The 17,388-nt window shown below is 40.9% G+C and overlaps 2 protein-coding genes across 4 annotated transcripts in view; both read right to left on the bottom strand.

Annotated features, from left to right (window-relative positions):
- Nucleotides 1-556: 556 nt before the first annotated feature.
- LOC144692354 (uncharacterized) lies at nt 557-15,777 on the bottom strand. Its single transcript, XM_078561100.1, has 7 exons — nt 15,645-15,777; nt 6,156-6,258; nt 5,831-5,988; nt 5,413-5,734; nt 2,350-2,515; nt 1,249-1,321; nt 557-953 (listed from the first exon to the last, which is right to left on the bottom strand). The coding sequence occupies exons 4-7, from the start codon at nt 5,465-5,467 to the stop codon at nt 684-686; spliced, it is 564 nt and encodes a 187-aa protein (XP_078417226.1). The 5' UTR covers nt 5,468-5,734; nt 5,831-5,988; nt 6,156-6,258; nt 15,645-15,777; the 3' UTR covers nt 557-683.
- A 23-nt stretch (nt 15,778-15,800) lies between these two features.
- The window catches only part of tut4 (terminal uridylyl transferase 4), an 84,816-nt gene continuing 83,228 nt past the window's right edge, over nt 15,801-17,388 (bottom strand). For all 3 annotated transcript variants that reach the window (XR_013579309.1, XM_078561098.1, XM_078561099.1), the window contains 2 exons: nt 17,166-17,333; nt 15,801-16,322 (listed from right to left, as the gene is read on the bottom strand). Coding sequence is in view for 2 of the 3 variants with exons in the window: in XM_078561098.1 (XP_078417224.1) it covers nt 16,240-16,322; nt 17,166-17,333 (251 nt within the window). In the remaining variant the exon portion in view is untranslated. The remainder of the gene's footprint in view (nt 16,323-17,165; nt 17,334-17,388) is intronic.

Raw genomic sequence — 17,388 nt, 5'->3', positions numbered from 1 at the left:
AAGCACCTATTTCCATCTTTGTAACATTATCTATCTCTGCCCCAGCCAGCAACAATCTACAGTTAGGCCTCACTTAAAGTTGTGTTCCTTAAAATCACGACTTTTAGTGAAAAAACTTTAAGTGAATCAAAGGTTCTCATAGGAATCAATGTTAAAGCCAGAGTTAGGTTCCTTTGGACATTTCTAGCCTGGAAAATCCCACGTACAAGTTGAAATATTGTCCCGTACATGTGTAAAGTAAAATAAATCACCAAATATAAAATAAATACTGTATAAATTCAAATTAAATATCAGCAATCTTTCTTTCTTCTTAGGCAGTCCCTCAGAATCGAGGATGATTTATTTCCACTCCAGTTCAATGGGTTCTGAGATGGCATGTACAACCTGTAGACTCTGTCACGTGTGGGCAGGTGGTGCCTGGAAAATTAGTCAGATGAGTTTTTTGCACTCTGTGTGTTGCCTTGACTTTGCCTTTGCGTGTGCCTGACGAAGTCCCTCTGCATTGGGTGCCCTCCCAAATGAACCTTCTCCCATTTTGGTCAGTCACCATATTGAGATGTTTGACACCTTCAGGGATGCTTTAAGAACATTTCTGAAGCATTTCAGAGGAGGTGGATTTGAGTGATTAGTGCCCCGATGCTGGGCATGTTGACTTGAGAGAAGCAAATGGCTTTCCTAGAGCTTTAAAACTGCCTCTCCGCCTCACTTGCTGCAGAATTGAACAAGGATGGATCCAAACTAGTTGTCGAAATTGGGACAGCCAGCCCAGCTGAATTGGTCCCAGTTGACCTGATCCTAGTTGGGCTGCTGAGATTGTTCCAGTTGGCCTGTTGGATTGTTCCCAGTTGGCGAGCTGAATTTGTTTCAGTTGGCCAGTTGAGCTGGTTCCAGTTGAGACTGGTTAGACTGGTTAAATTTACTGGCCCAACTGGTTCCATTTGAGACCAGCTAAACTGTTCAAAATTACAAAAAGGAAAATCCAAAAAATTAATTCACCCATTCCAATCACATAAGAACTACTAATAAGTCAAAGAAATGACCTATGTGTCAATGTGTGCTGTGGAGTCAGTGAAGCATAAAACACTATTGACTGGACTGTGCTGCAAGTTTATTGTGATGCAGAAAAACACAAAACACATAAGCAAAAACCAAATAAATGGCGCAGAAACCAAAAAAAACCTAACCATAGTTAAAGTGTAATTATGTTAAATTACAGCTATCATAATGCAAAACTTGAACAGTATTTACATTAATAAGACAGGATGGTTCGTCTGATTTCAGCCTCCCAATTTTTGCTGAGATGCTTATACTCTTGACTTCCCTGTAAGGAGGGAAATAAACAGTTAAATACATAAATTGCAGAAACCAAAGCAGTTAAACACAGATAGAGTGAAGAAATGTTAAATTGTAGCTGTTAATCAAAATACAGAACTTAGGCATTAGATGTTAGTTGGTTCACTGGATTTTTGTCTCTAATTGAGGTTCAGAATTTTCTCAGTGATGTAATTATTCATTTTTCTGAACTTTTTCTTAAAAGCCTCCTCACTCAGCCCCTGGGTTTGGAGTTGGCGGGTGAAACATGCTGCTAAAAAGAGAAAAAGTTTAAGGTTGAAATTAAAAGTTGGGGTCTTACAAAACAGGTGACAAGAGGCCTCCAAGCTGACCGCCTGCTGAGAGAAATTGCATCTTCTATGCTGCCTGCAATAAAACAACTTTAACAGCCCCATTTGTTTACCCATTGCTTCTTAGCAGTTCATCCCCATGGAAACCCCAGTTCATTTGGGCATTTCTTGGAACCTAACCATAATCAGAAGACCAATTAATCCTATTTCAGTGCTTCTCAGTTAACTAAGGGGACATTGCATCACACAAAAAGAAAATACAGGGTTTATGTGGCATTAGCTTTGATACATTTAACTTCTGTGGTGAGAGCAAAGACTTCCCAGTACTGCCCATGTTCACAAACGGTGGGCATGGTCTTCCACAGACTGACCTTCCCTTCAGTTCGTCGGACCCCCAGATATCAACAGCCAAGGACCTGATGAATAATGAATTCATCCTTAGCTATGTGCCCTATTCCACACACTCTCCGGTGTCACAATACCATCTGGCAGTTTTACCTGTAAGTAAAATCAGGGACATACTCTGTAAAATTGGAAGATAATACAGACTCAGATTAACTACAGAAGCTACACGAGGTTATTCAATTGTTCAGTCTCACTGAATGACAAATCCTTAGTAATGGAGGCAAGTTTAATACTTTACCTATCATCATAGTGATCCATCACTTTTTGTTGAAACCAAAATTGATTTTCAAATGTTTTGACAATTAATTATAAGAATCATTACCTTGCCATTAATTGCAGTGTGCAACTGCTCGCTGGCTTCTTGGTGCTCCATTTAGGAACTTGCTCAATGTGCCTGGGTGGTGCTGGGGATGCAGGCATGTCCAGCCATCTTTGCTTGCGTGGTGCTGGGGGCCTATCACCTCGCCTAAGCATGTCCAACATTCTTGCTGCAACATGATGAAAAATAATCATTCATTTTTCAGAGTTGGAAGGTCATTTGCGCAATTCCAATTTAACCTATCATGCTATGACATGGCAGATGATGATCAAATCCTCGAGGGAAACTTGATCATGCGGTCACAACTGTTTTGTAATTTGTATTTTATTTCGTGCCCTGAATTCAGAAGTAATAAGACTACCACGGCTTCAGAGGTTTTTAGAAAATGAAATTAAACATTAATTAACAAAAGAAAAGATTTCAAGCACATACATAGGTCTACAAATTACTACTATAATAACTCCTAAAACCGCTAATTAATCTGACTCCCAGTTACACCTCCATTAAGGCAACAGTAAAAACAAATAGATTTAAATAGACCCAGGCAAAGCAACAGAATACCCTGGATAGGAGAATTTAAAGTGAGTTTTCTCAGCTTCAGTTCCTGTGGACAGCAACTTGATACACAGAGACTGGAGGCCTTTCACACTTGTTAGATCTCAGAATTCCTTCTCTCCTCTGACACATAGCCTCATCTCCTTTATACATGTTTCCCCCTTTTAGTGTAAATTCCATTGTTCCCATATGTTTTTGCAACTTTACTTTTCTCATAATATAAATCTTTCATAGTACTAATTTTATCAGTAACCTTTGGGAAAAATAAACACACTGTTTGGCGTAGCTTCTTCTGGCTGGGTGTAACATCTTATCATCTCTTTGAAATTCAAACTAACCTAATTTATCTAAAAATGCAAATTTTCCTTACACCTCACATTCTAAAACTTCAGCCAAGTTTAAGTATTTCGCATTTCAAACCTAGATTCTTTTTTCAGTCAAGCTCTCCATATTCCCTGGTGCCAGACAACTCACTGAAGCCACTCTCCTCTCCAACCCTCCAAACACACATTGTAATCAGCCCCTCTCCACCCCTCCACCACACACTCACACATGCCCCTCATCCCAAACATTTAAGAAAATATTTAAAAGCAAGCATCATTTTAATTGTCCAGAAAAAGTTACATTAAAGCTACTGATAACCATAATGTGATGAGTTTGTGACAATGAAATTTGACACAACTTTAAGTGGCTTACAAGTTCGGCCTACCATATTTTACTATTTACATCTTATGTAACATAGGGACTGTTAAAGTGTTAAAACAAGAGGTAAACTTCAAAATAAAAAAATTTGCTTGAAATTATATTCAGATTTTGAAAAATAAAAATAAACTATTGCGCTGAGTGTTTCTACCATTATGAAACCTCCTTTAATTTTCTTCTAAAGACACTGACTCATGTGTGGCATTGTTCCATGCCACCAGCAACCCTCTAGTTTTTGGTCCAAATGGACATTCTTTACACGTAAGCTTAGACAACAAGTGGCAGCTGGTTACTTAGTCACAAGGGCCAACACAGTCAAGTATATGCTGTCCTCAACCTAATTTTGCACGAATCGGTCGTGTAGCACTCCCACCCCGTGTCTAATGTCTAACCTGCCTATCACCAACATCTGAAGTCCAAGTCGACTGTGCCCCTTCTCCCTCCCAATGTCTGTTGTCCAAATCCCCTACCTCCCAATTTCTTACATCCCCCACTCCTTAATATCTGATGTCCAACTCACCCCAGGTTTCAAATGTCCAATTCCCACACCCCTTCCACTGATGTTTAGCTCACCTCCACCCTGTTCCCCAGCTGCCTACCTGCCTGTCAGACAGCCAGCCATTCAATCTAACTGGCTGCAGCCAGGAAACCGATAAAAACATTTAAATCAGGCTCTGCTGTTAAATTCTGTAGAAGCTCCAGGAAACCCATACTTCTTAGACACTAAATCTCGCTCCCCACCTCACAGTTATTATCGTGGCCGTTGTCTACTCTACAGCCACAAGCAATCAGTTCCATGGTAAAATGAAAGCAGGATGTGCTTTGGGAAGGCAATCAGATGGGGCCCTACCTTAGCTTACTTGGGAAAAGTATTTAGATTATTAGTTGCTTCTTACTTTATTCAAAGACAGAGTTGTTTATGGAGCAGAGTTGGGAACAAATCCTTCTCCCTTCCTCCCTCACATCACTAATCGCAGCTCCAACTCCGGAATCTGCATGGCCGACCCTGTAAGGAGCTGTGATTGCCCCACACACTGATAGAGCACTCACCTCGCTCAAGATAACTCAGTATCATTAGAAGCGAAGAGGACCAAATTAGTCTCTTCCAGTTCTCTGGAAGTGGTTCGTGTCGTGGATGCAGATGACAGCTGGATCCAGTCTGACGTATGCCTTAGTTATAGCTTTTCTGGGCATGCTCTGGCCTTGTTACCACCAGGGACTCCCTTCTGTTCTTTAATTTTCTACTTCTTCTCCTTGGCCTCACAGAAGATGTTATCACAAATCATTTAGTGCAGCTGAAAGTATCCTGCACAGTGGCCAGTGGGACTGGTCAGAGTAACGGCTTCAAGTTCTCCAATCACAGGTTCCCTCTTTCCTGCCCTTGCTGCTCCTCCAATCACAGATTCTGTTTCTGGAGGAACAGCAAGATCAGAAGAAAGGAAATCACTGCTCTACTGTCAGTTCCCACTCTCAGCAACTGTCAGTTTAACTGACAGTTAATGGTTTAAAAAAAACAGTTGCTGAGAGCGGGAAAGATGCTTGGGCAGCTTTATGGTTGGCTGGCAGTTCCGAGTTTTTTTAAAAGCCTGCTGAAAAACCAGGAAGTTCCTGAAGGTCAGTAGCAGCAGTTCCTACTTGCAGCAACTGTCAGTCAAACTGACAGTTCTGATTTTCTTTATATGTTGGTCTTTTGGGTCCGGAGGTTGGAAAGGAAGATGCCAATGGCGGATTTCCAAAAGTCCAATATCGGAAATCTGCCATTTGGTGGAAACTTCTCACCCTGGTAACATTAAATTGAAAGTATCTCACCTATTTTTGACAATTCAACAATTTCCTCCTGTAACTTGAGGTTCATAGCCTCCATATTCTCCACCTTTCAGTCCAGATTCTCCACCTTCTGCTGGAAGGCTGCTCTCTCTTCTTTGAGCCTCCTGGGTATTTTCACCTCTTGGGACTGGGAAGGCGCAGGCTAATGGGCCAGGCACAGTCTGCTCTGGGAAGTTTTCACCTCCAGCTGCTTCTTCTTGGATTTATTATCCTTATACAAATGTCCCATTGCAGCGATTCTCTCTCCCTTTATCAGATTGAGCTGTTTCTCTTGGGCCTCCCTTATTTGGACAAACTTCGCTTTCTGCCAGAGAGGAGATATTAGAAAATTTGAAATCGCAATCATCTAGCATTGATTTGAGATCTTAAGCTATCTACAATGGAAATCAACGAGAATTACCCTGTCTGCCCGCGCATCCTTGAGTGCCCTCTTGGTGCTTGCCAGGGTTGCCAGGAGTGTATCTTTGCTACTGCTGTCAACGACAGTGGTGTCCACAATATTGGGCACCATGAGCCTCGAGCTACTCTGCACCTTACACCTGATCTCTTTATGGAACTCTATGGAGAAAGAACAATGCTACATTTTACAACGTTGCGCACCACGCGTTTTAGATTTACCTGTCTAGTCATTCAGGGCATATCTTACATTATCTGGCAAATAACAAACTTGGTTTCAAAAAGACAATTGATCACAATCTTGGCCCTTAATGAAAAGCTAATTCTACCTGACAACATGAAGATTTGAGCCTTGTAGAATTCCTCGTCTGGATCTCCGTCCCTGGGATCCAGCGGATCAGGTACACCTTTGGCTGGTGATAGATGTTTCTCCTGTAACAAAGAGGTGTTATATTCTAGTTTGTTAGGTATTGAAGAATTCAGCGAAAAAATATAGAGCGATAGTACATCTTGCTGTGAAAGAAGGGGTGTCAAGCAAAAAATAGAGCAAAACTGATACGTGAGTCCGTTAAAGGAGCGATGTTAAAACAACTCCATAGGCTCAGAAATATCTCCAGTAGACTTTAAAATTCTTAATTCTTTTCTTCTTGACTCTCTATATTTCTCTTGCCCCAATCCCTCTCAATCAGTGTAAATTCAAAAAGATGATTTTTCTGGCTTCCAGATGATCTCCACCCTGCATGCAGAAGTGGAGGGGGCGGGGTAGGGGGGTGGTACTCATTACTGATTGACAATCACCCTAGTCAATCAGCAATCAATTCCAATTAAAGCTGGCCAATCAGGGAGTAGTGGACATGACCTTCCTGATCTCCACATCTCTCTGCCTCCTGCCTGCTCTGTGGGCCATCCTCACAGCTTCCTGTCCGCTCTGTGGGCCATCCTCACAGCTTCCTGTCCGCTCTGTGGGCCATCCTCGCAGCCTCCTGCCTGCTCTGTGGGCCATCCTCGCAGCTCCTGCCAGCTCTATTGGGCCGTTCTCACGGCCTCCTGCCAGCTGCTCTGCGGGCCATGTCGCTGCCTCCCGCTTCATGGGCCTTCCTGACCTCTTCCCCACCCCCAACCCCTTTTGTTTCCTGACACTTAAATCGGGAATACCGGCTCTTAAATATTTATAATCCAAATGACTTAAAGCGGGCCAACTTAAAGTAAGGACTTACTGTACTAGTGAAACCTTCATCTATGACTTTGCGTCAGCCCCAGATTCGGCTATTCCAATGCTCTCCTGGTTAGTGTTTTATCGTCCACCCTCCATAAGCTTCAGCTTATCCAAAACTCTGCTGCTTGCACCAAATCCTGCTCACCCATCACACTATTGCTCGCTAGCCAACATTGACTTCCAGCTCCACATCAAATTTTAATATTTTCATCCTTGTGCTTAAATCCCTTCATGACCTCGGTCCTCACTGTTCATTACCTCCTCCAACCCTAAAACCCTCTGAGTTCTCTGTATTCCAACAGCACAGCTCTGCTTTCTCGTGCATCTCATATTGGCCACTCTACCTTCAGCTACTTGGACTGATGTTTTGCAATTCTCTCTCTAAAACTGTTTGCTTCTCCACCTCATCCTTAAAACCTGTCCCATTTACCAAGCATTTTGTCCCCTTCCTAATATCTCCTTCTTTGGCTCGGTGTCAATTTTTATCCAAATAGGTCTTTGTGATGTGTCTTGGGACATTAAAGATGCATGAGGAATCTAGAGCAGAGTATGGCTAAAGATGTTTATCCACAAGCAGATTCCCTTGGTGTTTCTGAGAGTGTGTCAGTAAAATGTTTTATAACATAAAAATCAAACCCTTTGATTTATCATGATAGAATAAGTAAATTTAAATTTTTATTACAAAATATGTAAGTTTTATCACTACTTTTATGTGGAAATTGTGATTATATCCACATTTTTAAGAGTCTGAAAATCTCTTTTAATGATTATTAGATGATTAATTTAATTTTATATTTTAAATTTTTACCAAATGTCCAGAATCTATGGTAGTCCTCTAGCTCAGTGCTTCCCAAACCTTTTCCCGATTTGACCCCATTTTAACGCCTCAGACTTCATTTGACCCCAGAGTGAAAATTTGGGTGCTACAAAAGTTGTTGAACAGGGGCTGTGGTTGTGGGAGAGGGAGGCTTCTATTGCTGAGCAGGGGGTCTTTAGTTCTTGACCAGGGAGAAGGAGGGGTGAGGGGTCAGGCAACAGGTGTTGATTTGATGAAAAGGCAGGGTTTCTCCAAAAAACACCTACCTATTCACAAGCTGTTTTTGCAGCAGCAATCGGGCCTCAGAGGGGAGTCATTAGGCCGCGCCCACCAACAAAACAAAACACATGCAAGCATTTAAAGGAGCCCCGCTCCTGTCAGAAATCAATCCGAACTCCATGGTAGCCTTGCTGTCTTGGAGCTCATAACCTCAAAATCTCACCTCAGAACCACAGTTGGGCTTTGGGAAGCCCTGCTCTAGCTGGTGTTCTGGGCTTCAACTATGTGGGTGGGGGAATGATATGATTTGGGACTGTAGGGGTGTGGAGAAGTGTTGGGTGAGAATATTGAAGAATAGGCCCTTTGATCTTGGTGTAGTGATGGTAGGATTTGAGATTTAAGAATGGTGTATTGGAAGTGGGACTTGGATGCTGCAGAAATGGGAGTAGGGTGCATTGATGCAGGATGAAGGAGCAATAGGGAGGGATTATTACAGTCTCAGGAAGAGGTTGTGGTTGGAAATGACTGGAATGGGAATGTTAGAGGTAAATCTGGAATACAAATTAAACAGGGTAGGACAAGGTGACAAATTCAAAATAATAGGGCAGTTCTATTAACAAGATATCACACTGATCAATGCTTGGAATGGGTGAATAGGTAGTGTAGAAGAGGGCAAAACTTTGGAATAATTTGTTGGAATAACAATTAGTTGCAGCAATGGATGGATGAAGATGGGTTACATGACCTTGCTCACCCCTAAGTACCTTGTGATCTTGTAATAAAAGTGCAAGAAATACTTATAGCTTAAAGCTGGTTGGTTACAGCTGAGAATATAATGAAAAGAATTTCCCCAGCATTAGGGGTGGCCTTGGTGGGAGTGACAAGAGATCGTAGCAGGAAGAGACAAAGACATGGGTGACAAGGGCACATATAAAACGAATAAAGAAGAATCCAAGCTTTTAAGCTTTCATATTTCGCCCCCCACCTATCTCCCTCAGCTCTACAAATGTGCTTCCCCAGCAGCAAGCTGTTGAAAGTGTCATTATTCTTTACTATATTCTGTATGCATTTTATATAAGGGGATGGAGGAATCCTTTCAGGATTGCACCACCGCCCCCCCCAACCCATGCAAAGACTGATGTTGAGTAAGTGCTTATCATGGTAAAATTGTTAAGAGCTTAAGTAACTTCAAGCCAAGCACAAGGCTTTTGGGGGTATCTCAGTAAGGCAATGGTACAGGTGGATACAAAGCAACTGCATGAGTGGAGTGAGGTGTGAAGGAGGAGGTTGTGGGGAAGTACCAGGGAGTACAGCAGATGGGTCTAATTTTAACAATCCTCAGGAAGAAGACCATGGAGACTCTGCCTGAAAGATGGATCTAGAAGGAGTCATGGTATAATTATAAAAGTATATTTAAAAAAAACTTAAATGTGTCAAAAATAGATAGTTCCAGCCTATCAAGTCTTGATTATCAGTGGCACATAGTTTTGTTGTAGTAAACATATCACATGCTTTGGATACCCTCCCCCCCTCCGCCCCCCAGAGTAATCGGAAACAAACAGGCAAGGTTGCAAAGGGAAGATTGTAGCTTAAGATATTGCACATCTTCTTGCTCAGGGAACATTAATTTACATTGCTTTCACTGATCTTCAGAAGATTTTCAGCCTACTTCCTCATGGCAGTCAGGAAGATGTCACAAGTTGTAGCAGTAAATAATCAAGTCCTGGATCTTATCCAGTTTGTACATTCCAGGTCCAAGATTCATATATGGGTAGATAGTGACTCAATTAATTGCCCTTCCTTGAAAGATTAGTTTGTCCACTAATTTGTCCATTCTCACATATTCAAGTCGACATATTAATCATTAAAGTGTTTCAATTTTTTACAAGCATTTTTGGAAGAACTATCCTGTTTTTTCCATTGATGATATTTAGTTTTTTTTTCATATTCATGGGCACCTAATGCAGTCCACTCACGTTTTGACCAATGAGTGAATTACTTTGATAGGAAGAAAGAAATTGCAATTATATGGTGCTTTTTATGCCCTCATGGTGCTTTGAAGTGCTCGCAACCAATAAAGTATTGCTGTAATGTAAGGAAACACAGTATCAATTTGTACACGGCTCCATAAACAGAAATGATTTAAATGGCCAGATAATCAGTTTCAGGTGTGGTTGAGGCATAGAAGTTGGTTAGGACAGCAGGAGAATTTCTCTGTTCATCCTTGCATAGTGCCATGGGACCTGTGAGGGCAGCCAAGGCCTTCTTTTCAACGTTTCATTTTAAAGACAGCACCTCCAACAGTACAGCATTCCCTTAGTGCTGCACTGAAGTATCAATCTAGTACTGTGACATCAGTAATGGGAAAGATGCTTGAAGACATCATTTGTTTTTATTCTTTCATGGGATGTGGGCGTTACCGGCAAGGCCAGCATTTGTTGGCTATATCTAATTGCCCTTGAACTGAGTGGCTTGCTAGGCCATTTCAGAGGACGGTTAAGAGTCAACCACAATGCAATGGGCCTGGAGTCACATGTAGGCCAGCCCCAGGTAAGGATGGCAATTTCCTTTCCTAACGGTCATTAATGAACCAGATGGGGTCTTACAACAATAGTTGTCAAGAGTTACCATTTATATTCCAGATTTATAAGTTAAATTCCACCACCTGCAATAGTGGGATTTGAACCAATGTCCCCAGATTCTAGTCTGGACTTCTGGATTACTAGTCTAGTAACATTACAACTATGCCACCATCTCCCTTAAATAATGCATTACATGATTATTTGGATGGAGTGGTGAGGAACATAATTGAGGACACCCAACATGACTTCATTAAAGGTGGTCATGTTTTACAAATATAAATGTATTTTTATTAAGAACTTACTAAGACGGGAAGCCGAGTAGACATTGTCTACTTAAGACTTTCAAAAAGCATAAAGTACCATGCAGGAGACTTATTTATAAGATTAAAGTCTCTGGGATTAGTAGTAAAATGTTAAGCTGAATAGAGATCTGGCTGGCAGATGTGGGCAAAAAGTATTTATAAATGGATTTAGATCTGTTTGGAGACCGCTCATCATGGCATTACCCAGTGATCAATGTTAGCACCATTGCTCTTTACTATTTTTATTAATGATCTGGATGTAGGTGTTGGGAGCAAGATCAACAAATTTGTAGATGATACAAAGTGTGTGTTTTAGGACTGTACCCAATGCACAGCTGCTTCAGGTAGATCCTAATGTGTTGGGAGATTGGGTTATGAATAATGATGTTTAAATCGGATAAATACTGTATTATGGACGAGGGAAGGGTGAATGTTCAACATTCATATACCCTTCAGTGAAAAGCACTAAATGTGGAGAAAGAGAGAGATCTGGGTGTTCCAAAGCCTAGATCTCTCAAGGCACATGAACAATTCTGTGAAGCAATAGCTAAAAGAAATGGGGTATTGGGATGCATTCATAGGACATTGATTCTAAAACACAGCATACCATTTTGTCCTTGTACAAGAATTGGTCAAACTTCACTTGGGACACTGTGTCCAGGTTTGTTCTCCTCAATTACAACTACAGGCAGGAAAAGACCAGCTGGTCCACCAATTCTGCACCACACCATGAAGATTGATCATGATCAAAACGCTTTCTCCTGCTACCCCAAAGCATTGTAACCTCCTGGGAGAGCCAACACAGTGAGGCTGGGGAATTAATAATGGAAAACAAGGAAATAGTGGAAGCACTTAACAGGTATTTTGTGTCTGTCTTCACTGTAGAAGACTTGGAAAACTTCCCAAAGATACTTGAAAATCAAGAGGTGAAAGGGAGAGAGGGTCTTAAAACAAGCACCATCATCAGGGAAAAGGTACTGGGAAAACTATTAGATCTAAAGGCTGACAAGTCCCCAGGATCTGATGGACTGCATCTTAGGGTCTTAAAAGAAGTGGCTACAGAGGTAGTAGAGGCATTGATTATAATCCTCCAAAATTCTTTAGATCTGGAAGGGTCCCAGTAGATTGGAAAATAGCAAATGTAACACCTTTATTCAAGATAGTTTAAGAAACTATAATCCAGCCTAACATCTGTCATAGGGATAAAAGCAAAATACTGTAGATGCTGGGGATCTGAAATTAAAACAGAAAGTGTTGGAAAAACTCAGGTCTAGCAGCATCTGTGATGGGAGAAACAGAGTTAATGTTTCGAGTCCAATATGACTATTCTTCAGAACGAAAGAGAGGTAGAAATGACCATTCCTTTTGTTCCACCTGACTCCCTCCCCCTTTTTCAATGGATAAAATCCATCATATTTCTAGCTCTCTTCAGTTCCAAATAAGTCATGCTGGACTCAAAATGTTAACTCTGTTTCTCTCTCCACAGATGCTGCCTGACCTGCTGAGCTTTTCCAGCACTACCTGTCATAAGAAAATTGCTAGAATCCATTCTTTAATGAGGTTATAGCAGGATACTTAGAAAATCATAATGGGATCAGGCAGAGTCAACATGGTTTTGTGAAAGGGAAATTGTGTTCAACTAATTTATTAGAGTTCTCTGAGGAAGAATAAGTAACATGGATAAAGGGGAACCTGTAGATGTGGTGTACTTGGGTTTCCAAAAGGCATTTGATAAGGTGCCACATCAGAAGTTGCTACACAAAATAAGAGCTCATGTGCAGAGGGTAACATATTAACATAGATAGAGGATTAGTTAGCAAACAGGAAGCAGAGAGTAGGAATAAATGGGTCATTTTTGGGTTGGCAAGCTATAACTAGTGGAGTACCACAGGCATCAGTGCTGGGGCCTCAACTATTAGCAATCTATATGGAAGAAAGAACCGAATGTATGGTAGCTACATTTGCTGATGACACCAAGATAGGTAGGAGAGTGAGTTGCGAGAGGAAATAAGGGGTCTGCAAAGTGATATAGATAGGTTAAGTGAATCGGCAAAAAATTGGCAGATGGAATATAATGTGGGAACTTGTCCACTTCAGCAGGAAGAATAAAAAAGCAGCATATAATTTAAATGGAGAGAGATTGCAGAACTCTGCACTAGAGGGATCTGACTGAACTGGATCATAAATCACAAAAAGTTAGCATGCACATAGAGCAAGTGACTAGGAAGACAAATGGGATTGTTGACATTTATTTCAAGGGGAATGGAATGTAAAAGTAGGGAAGTTTAGCAACAGTTGTACGAAGTGTTGTTGAAACCACATCTGGAGTACTGTATAAAGTTTTGATCTCTTTATTTAAGAATGGATATAAATGCCTTAGAAGCAGTTCAGATAAGGTTCATTTGACGCATACCTGGGATGAAGGGCTTATCTTATGAAGAAAGGTTGAACAGGTTGGGCCTATATCCATTGGAGTTTAGAAGAATGAGAGGTGATCTTATTGAAACATGTAAGATCCTGTGGGGACTCGATAGGGTGGATACCAGGAGGATGTTTCCTCTTGTAGAGAAATAGGAGGTCTCCCTTTTAAGATGGAGGTGAGGTAATTTTTTTTTCTCTCAGAGGATCATTAGCATGTGGAATTCTTTTCCCCAGAAAGCAATGGAGGTTGGATAATTGAAATTATTCAAGGCTGAGTTGGATGGGTTTTTGATAGACAAGGGAGTCGACAAGAAAGTGGAGTTGAGGCCACAATCAGAACAGCTATGATCTTATTGAATGGTGGAGCAGGCTCAAATAGCCTACTCCTGCTCCCAAGGTCTATGTTCCTAACAGGTGATAAAGGTGAATATGCAGATTTCAGAGGTGGATTGTCAGGGGGTTAGGGTAGAAAGCAAGTAGTTATGGAACTGGAAGTAGTTATTGTGATCAAGAGGATGTGAAGTTGAAAACAAAGCTCAGTGTTTGGTAGGCTGCTGGAGTTTCGGTCTGCTTCAACCTGAGACACTGGTCAAAGAGGGGGCTGCAGTCATTGACATGGTAGTGAAATTCATGGTGGTCGTTGAAGATGACAGCTTTGGTCTTTCTGATGTTTAACAGGAATAGATTAAGACTCATCCAAAAACTATATTTCAAATAAGCAGTTTGACAGCAAAGCAGGGGGGTGGGGGGGCGTCAAAGGAGGTTGTGGTGAGGTAGAGCTAGTTGTCATCAGTGTGTAAGTTGCTAACAATATCACTTAGGGACAGAATATAAATGAAAAAAAGGAAGGAGTAAAATAGATTCTTGTGGGATTCAGCAGGTTAAGCTGCAAAGGAGAGAAACCAATGAAGATGCACTGGCTATATTTATATGGATAGCAGTTGAGGTCAATCCAAAATCTGGATAATGAAAGAAAGACACTTCAAGAGCATAGCACGGTTAAGTGTTGAACACTGCTGAAGGGCTTTGGGGGGAATAATGCACAATGGTCACAATCATAAAGGAAGATCATTTGTGACTGATTAGGGCTGTTTTGGTGCTGTCAGGAAGGCAGGGGCCACACTTGAAGGATCCAAAGAGCGAGTTTCAGGAGCGGTGGGATAAAATTGGGAGACAGAGCTGGACGTTTGTTTTTTGCAGCAAAATGTAAATGGACATTCTCAAAAAATGAGTACACTCAGTCCTATTACAACTTAAAAACACAGGACACCGCCTGCTGCAAAGCTGCTGTATACAGATCTTTCACTGAGTTGGGTTCCCAGGCACTTCTCTTTGCAGCATGCTTCCTTTCTGTAACCAAATACTCACAAGGTCAGGATATGCCAGTCAGTGCAAGGTGACAGTTTTGGTGTAATGGGGAGCTCTTTATCCAGCATACATTACACCAAAGAAACTGGTCTATCTCTGGGATTGAAAGCTTGGGTAACTCTATCCCAGCAACAAAATGTTTTCTTTGCTGCAATGGATGCTGGGTAAAGAACTCTCATTCTACTGATTTTCTTTTTTACAGTTCATACCATTTTTAAAATAAGATCACCTGTTAAAAAAGATAGCTGATGCCTATGATGTCCCTATGGTGTCTGTAATTTACAGGCTTCACTGTAGCGTATTTCTTAAGCCCAACGTAATAGTCAATTCACTAGTTGAGGAACAAAGGAACAGGAGTAAGCCATTTCACTCCCCCATCTCCCCCCACAGAGCATGTTCTGCCATTCAGTGAGATCACAGCTGATCTATGACCTAACTCCATATACTCGCCTTTACCCAAATCCCTTAATAGCAGCAGTGTGTACCATCTACAAGATGAACTGCAGGAATTCACCAAGGCTCCTTAGACAGCACCTTCCAAGCCCACAACCACTATCATCTAGAAGGTCAAGGGCAGCAGATAGATGGGAACACTACCACCTGGAAGTTCCCCTCCAAGTCACTCACCATCCTGACTTAGAAATATATTGCTGTTCCTTCACTGTCACTGGGTCAAAATCCTGGAACTCCCTTCCTAACAGCCCTGTGGGCGTACCTACACCACATGGACTGCAGCAGCTCAAGAAGGCAGCTCACCACCACCTTTTCAAGGGCAACTAGGGGTGGGCAATAAATGCTGGCCCAGCCAGCAAAGCCCACATCCCGTGAATTAATTTTTAAAAAATGTTAGTTAATGAAATTCTGCTAATTTCAGATTAAAATGAACAACTGACCTAGTATCAGCTGCTGTTTGTGGAAGAGTTCCAAATGTTCATAATGTTTCTTGCTGTTGACAAATGAAATACAGAATGAATTAAATTGATCCTATTAGATGTTGCATGCACTAAACTTTGGCAGTCCAGAGAGGAAATAATTATAGAAAAATACCATTTTTTAAAAAGCTACAGTTTATTTTTAAAAGGCATTTGGCACTATATACTTTTGCTCTGAATGCAGCTGACCATCTTTAAACCATATTTTCTTTTTTTAAGAACCATATACAAAGTCTGAGGCAGCCAAAGTATGAATACAACAAAGAGAAAATAAATCCAGTTTTTTTAAAAGCTTTTTTTTTACAGTTCCATCAGCTTCAAACAAAAAATGATTTTGCCCCACCTTCAAAAATGGGAGGCATTAAAATAGATGTGATCTGTATCATAAGTCACATTGTGATGCATCACAACAAAAAAACTAGTAAAAATTACAATCAGGTTTGGTCTATGTACAAATCATACAGTTTAAAAACAGTCTTAAAATAATTTCCTGCTCCCCTTTCCCAAGTGAGTAGGGTTCGGTAACTGTGTATCATGGTGTGGAATTCTTTTTAAGTCACTTCTTTTGTTGAATGTAGTTCATCCGTATTCTCCCTTGCGGCATGATTGGAAAATGCTGGTTACTGTGGATCGTAGGACCTGTCAAAATAGAAACATTTACAGGTTTTACAGATACATCAATTTCAGATCTACATTATGAGAATGTAAATATTGCATTCATGTTGTTTCCATCAAGTTGAAAAATTGAAACTTCAATTGGAATAGTATGTTCAAAAAATCTTTGCACAAGTGTGAATGGGACAAAAGTCAATTGTTGCAGATGCAGGCAAGTTGCTTTGCATATTTGAAAGAAGTTTTCTGGAACTCACCATTATTTGGATGAGAAATTCAGTTTGCTGGTTGTAAAGTTAGGTGCCATCTTCGCTTACTGGTCTGTGTGGCTCAGTTACATGCTGCTTTTGCCAAATGAACCAGCAGCAAGACCTAGTTCACTCAATCTATAAAATACTACAGATTTCGTGGGGTTTGATCCTCCCATTCCCTGTCCTCTTGATTCTGCTCGGTGTTGATCTTGTTTTTATTGAGCTTCCACATCACAATTTACCAGTACATTTGCAGTATTCTGCACTATATCACAGAAAGGCTTGATCGATTGGATGAGAGAAGGAGAACAGAACCAATGCACTTAGGGATTATCATCCATTTAGTTGTAGGTACAATTTCTACAATTCATAAAATCTTGGACCACAGAACTGATACTTGTGAGTTAACATGAAAAATTCCTGGCTTCCCAAGGTCCATCATTATTTGGGTGGAATGTACATAAAGGCCACTAAATGTAGGGTATACTTTCTTTTCTCAAACCATTTACAACAATATCTAGGGAATACATATAAAGTGAGAAGTAATACTCCTATATTTACCTGCCATATCACTTTGCAATAGTTAAACCTAATCAGAATGGCTTGCTGTTATTGGTACCTTGAGAATAGTAGGATTTGTTCTGCTGAGGATAGTTCGTATTTCCCTGCTGAATGAAGTTCTGAGGCATTCTGTAAGGCCACGGTGCTTGAAAATGAGGAAGAGGATGATGCTCCCAAGGTATGGGTGGAGGATTTAGTTTTGCAAATTGTCCCTGAAACCTTTGATCTATGTTTCCATGGAGGAAAAAAAGTCAAATGTTTGTTGTAAGACATGATTGCTT

Source organism: Cetorhinus maximus, chromosome 17, assembly GCF_964194155.1.
Source record: "Cetorhinus maximus chromosome 17, sCetMax3.hap1.1, whole genome shotgun sequence".
NCBI lineage: Eukaryota > Metazoa > Chordata > Chondrichthyes > Lamniformes > Cetorhinidae > Cetorhinus > Cetorhinus maximus.
The sequence above is the reverse complement of the archived record's forward strand: the minus strand, read 5'-3'. Positions and strand labels throughout refer to the sequence as shown.

Coding starts and splice junctions, on each gene's coding strand:
- LOC144692354 (XM_078561100.1), bottom strand. CDS start 5,467: ATGGAGGCTATGAACCTCAAGTTACAGGAGGAAATTGTTGAATTGTCA. Junction 1,322..2,349: donor ACACTGCAATTAATGGCAAG/GTAATGATTCTT, acceptor CCCTCCTTACAG/GGAAGTCAAGAGTATAAGCA. Junction 954..1,248: donor AACCATCCTGTCTTATTAAT/GTAAATACTGTT, acceptor AATTTTGAACAG/TTTAGCTGGTCTCAAATGGA.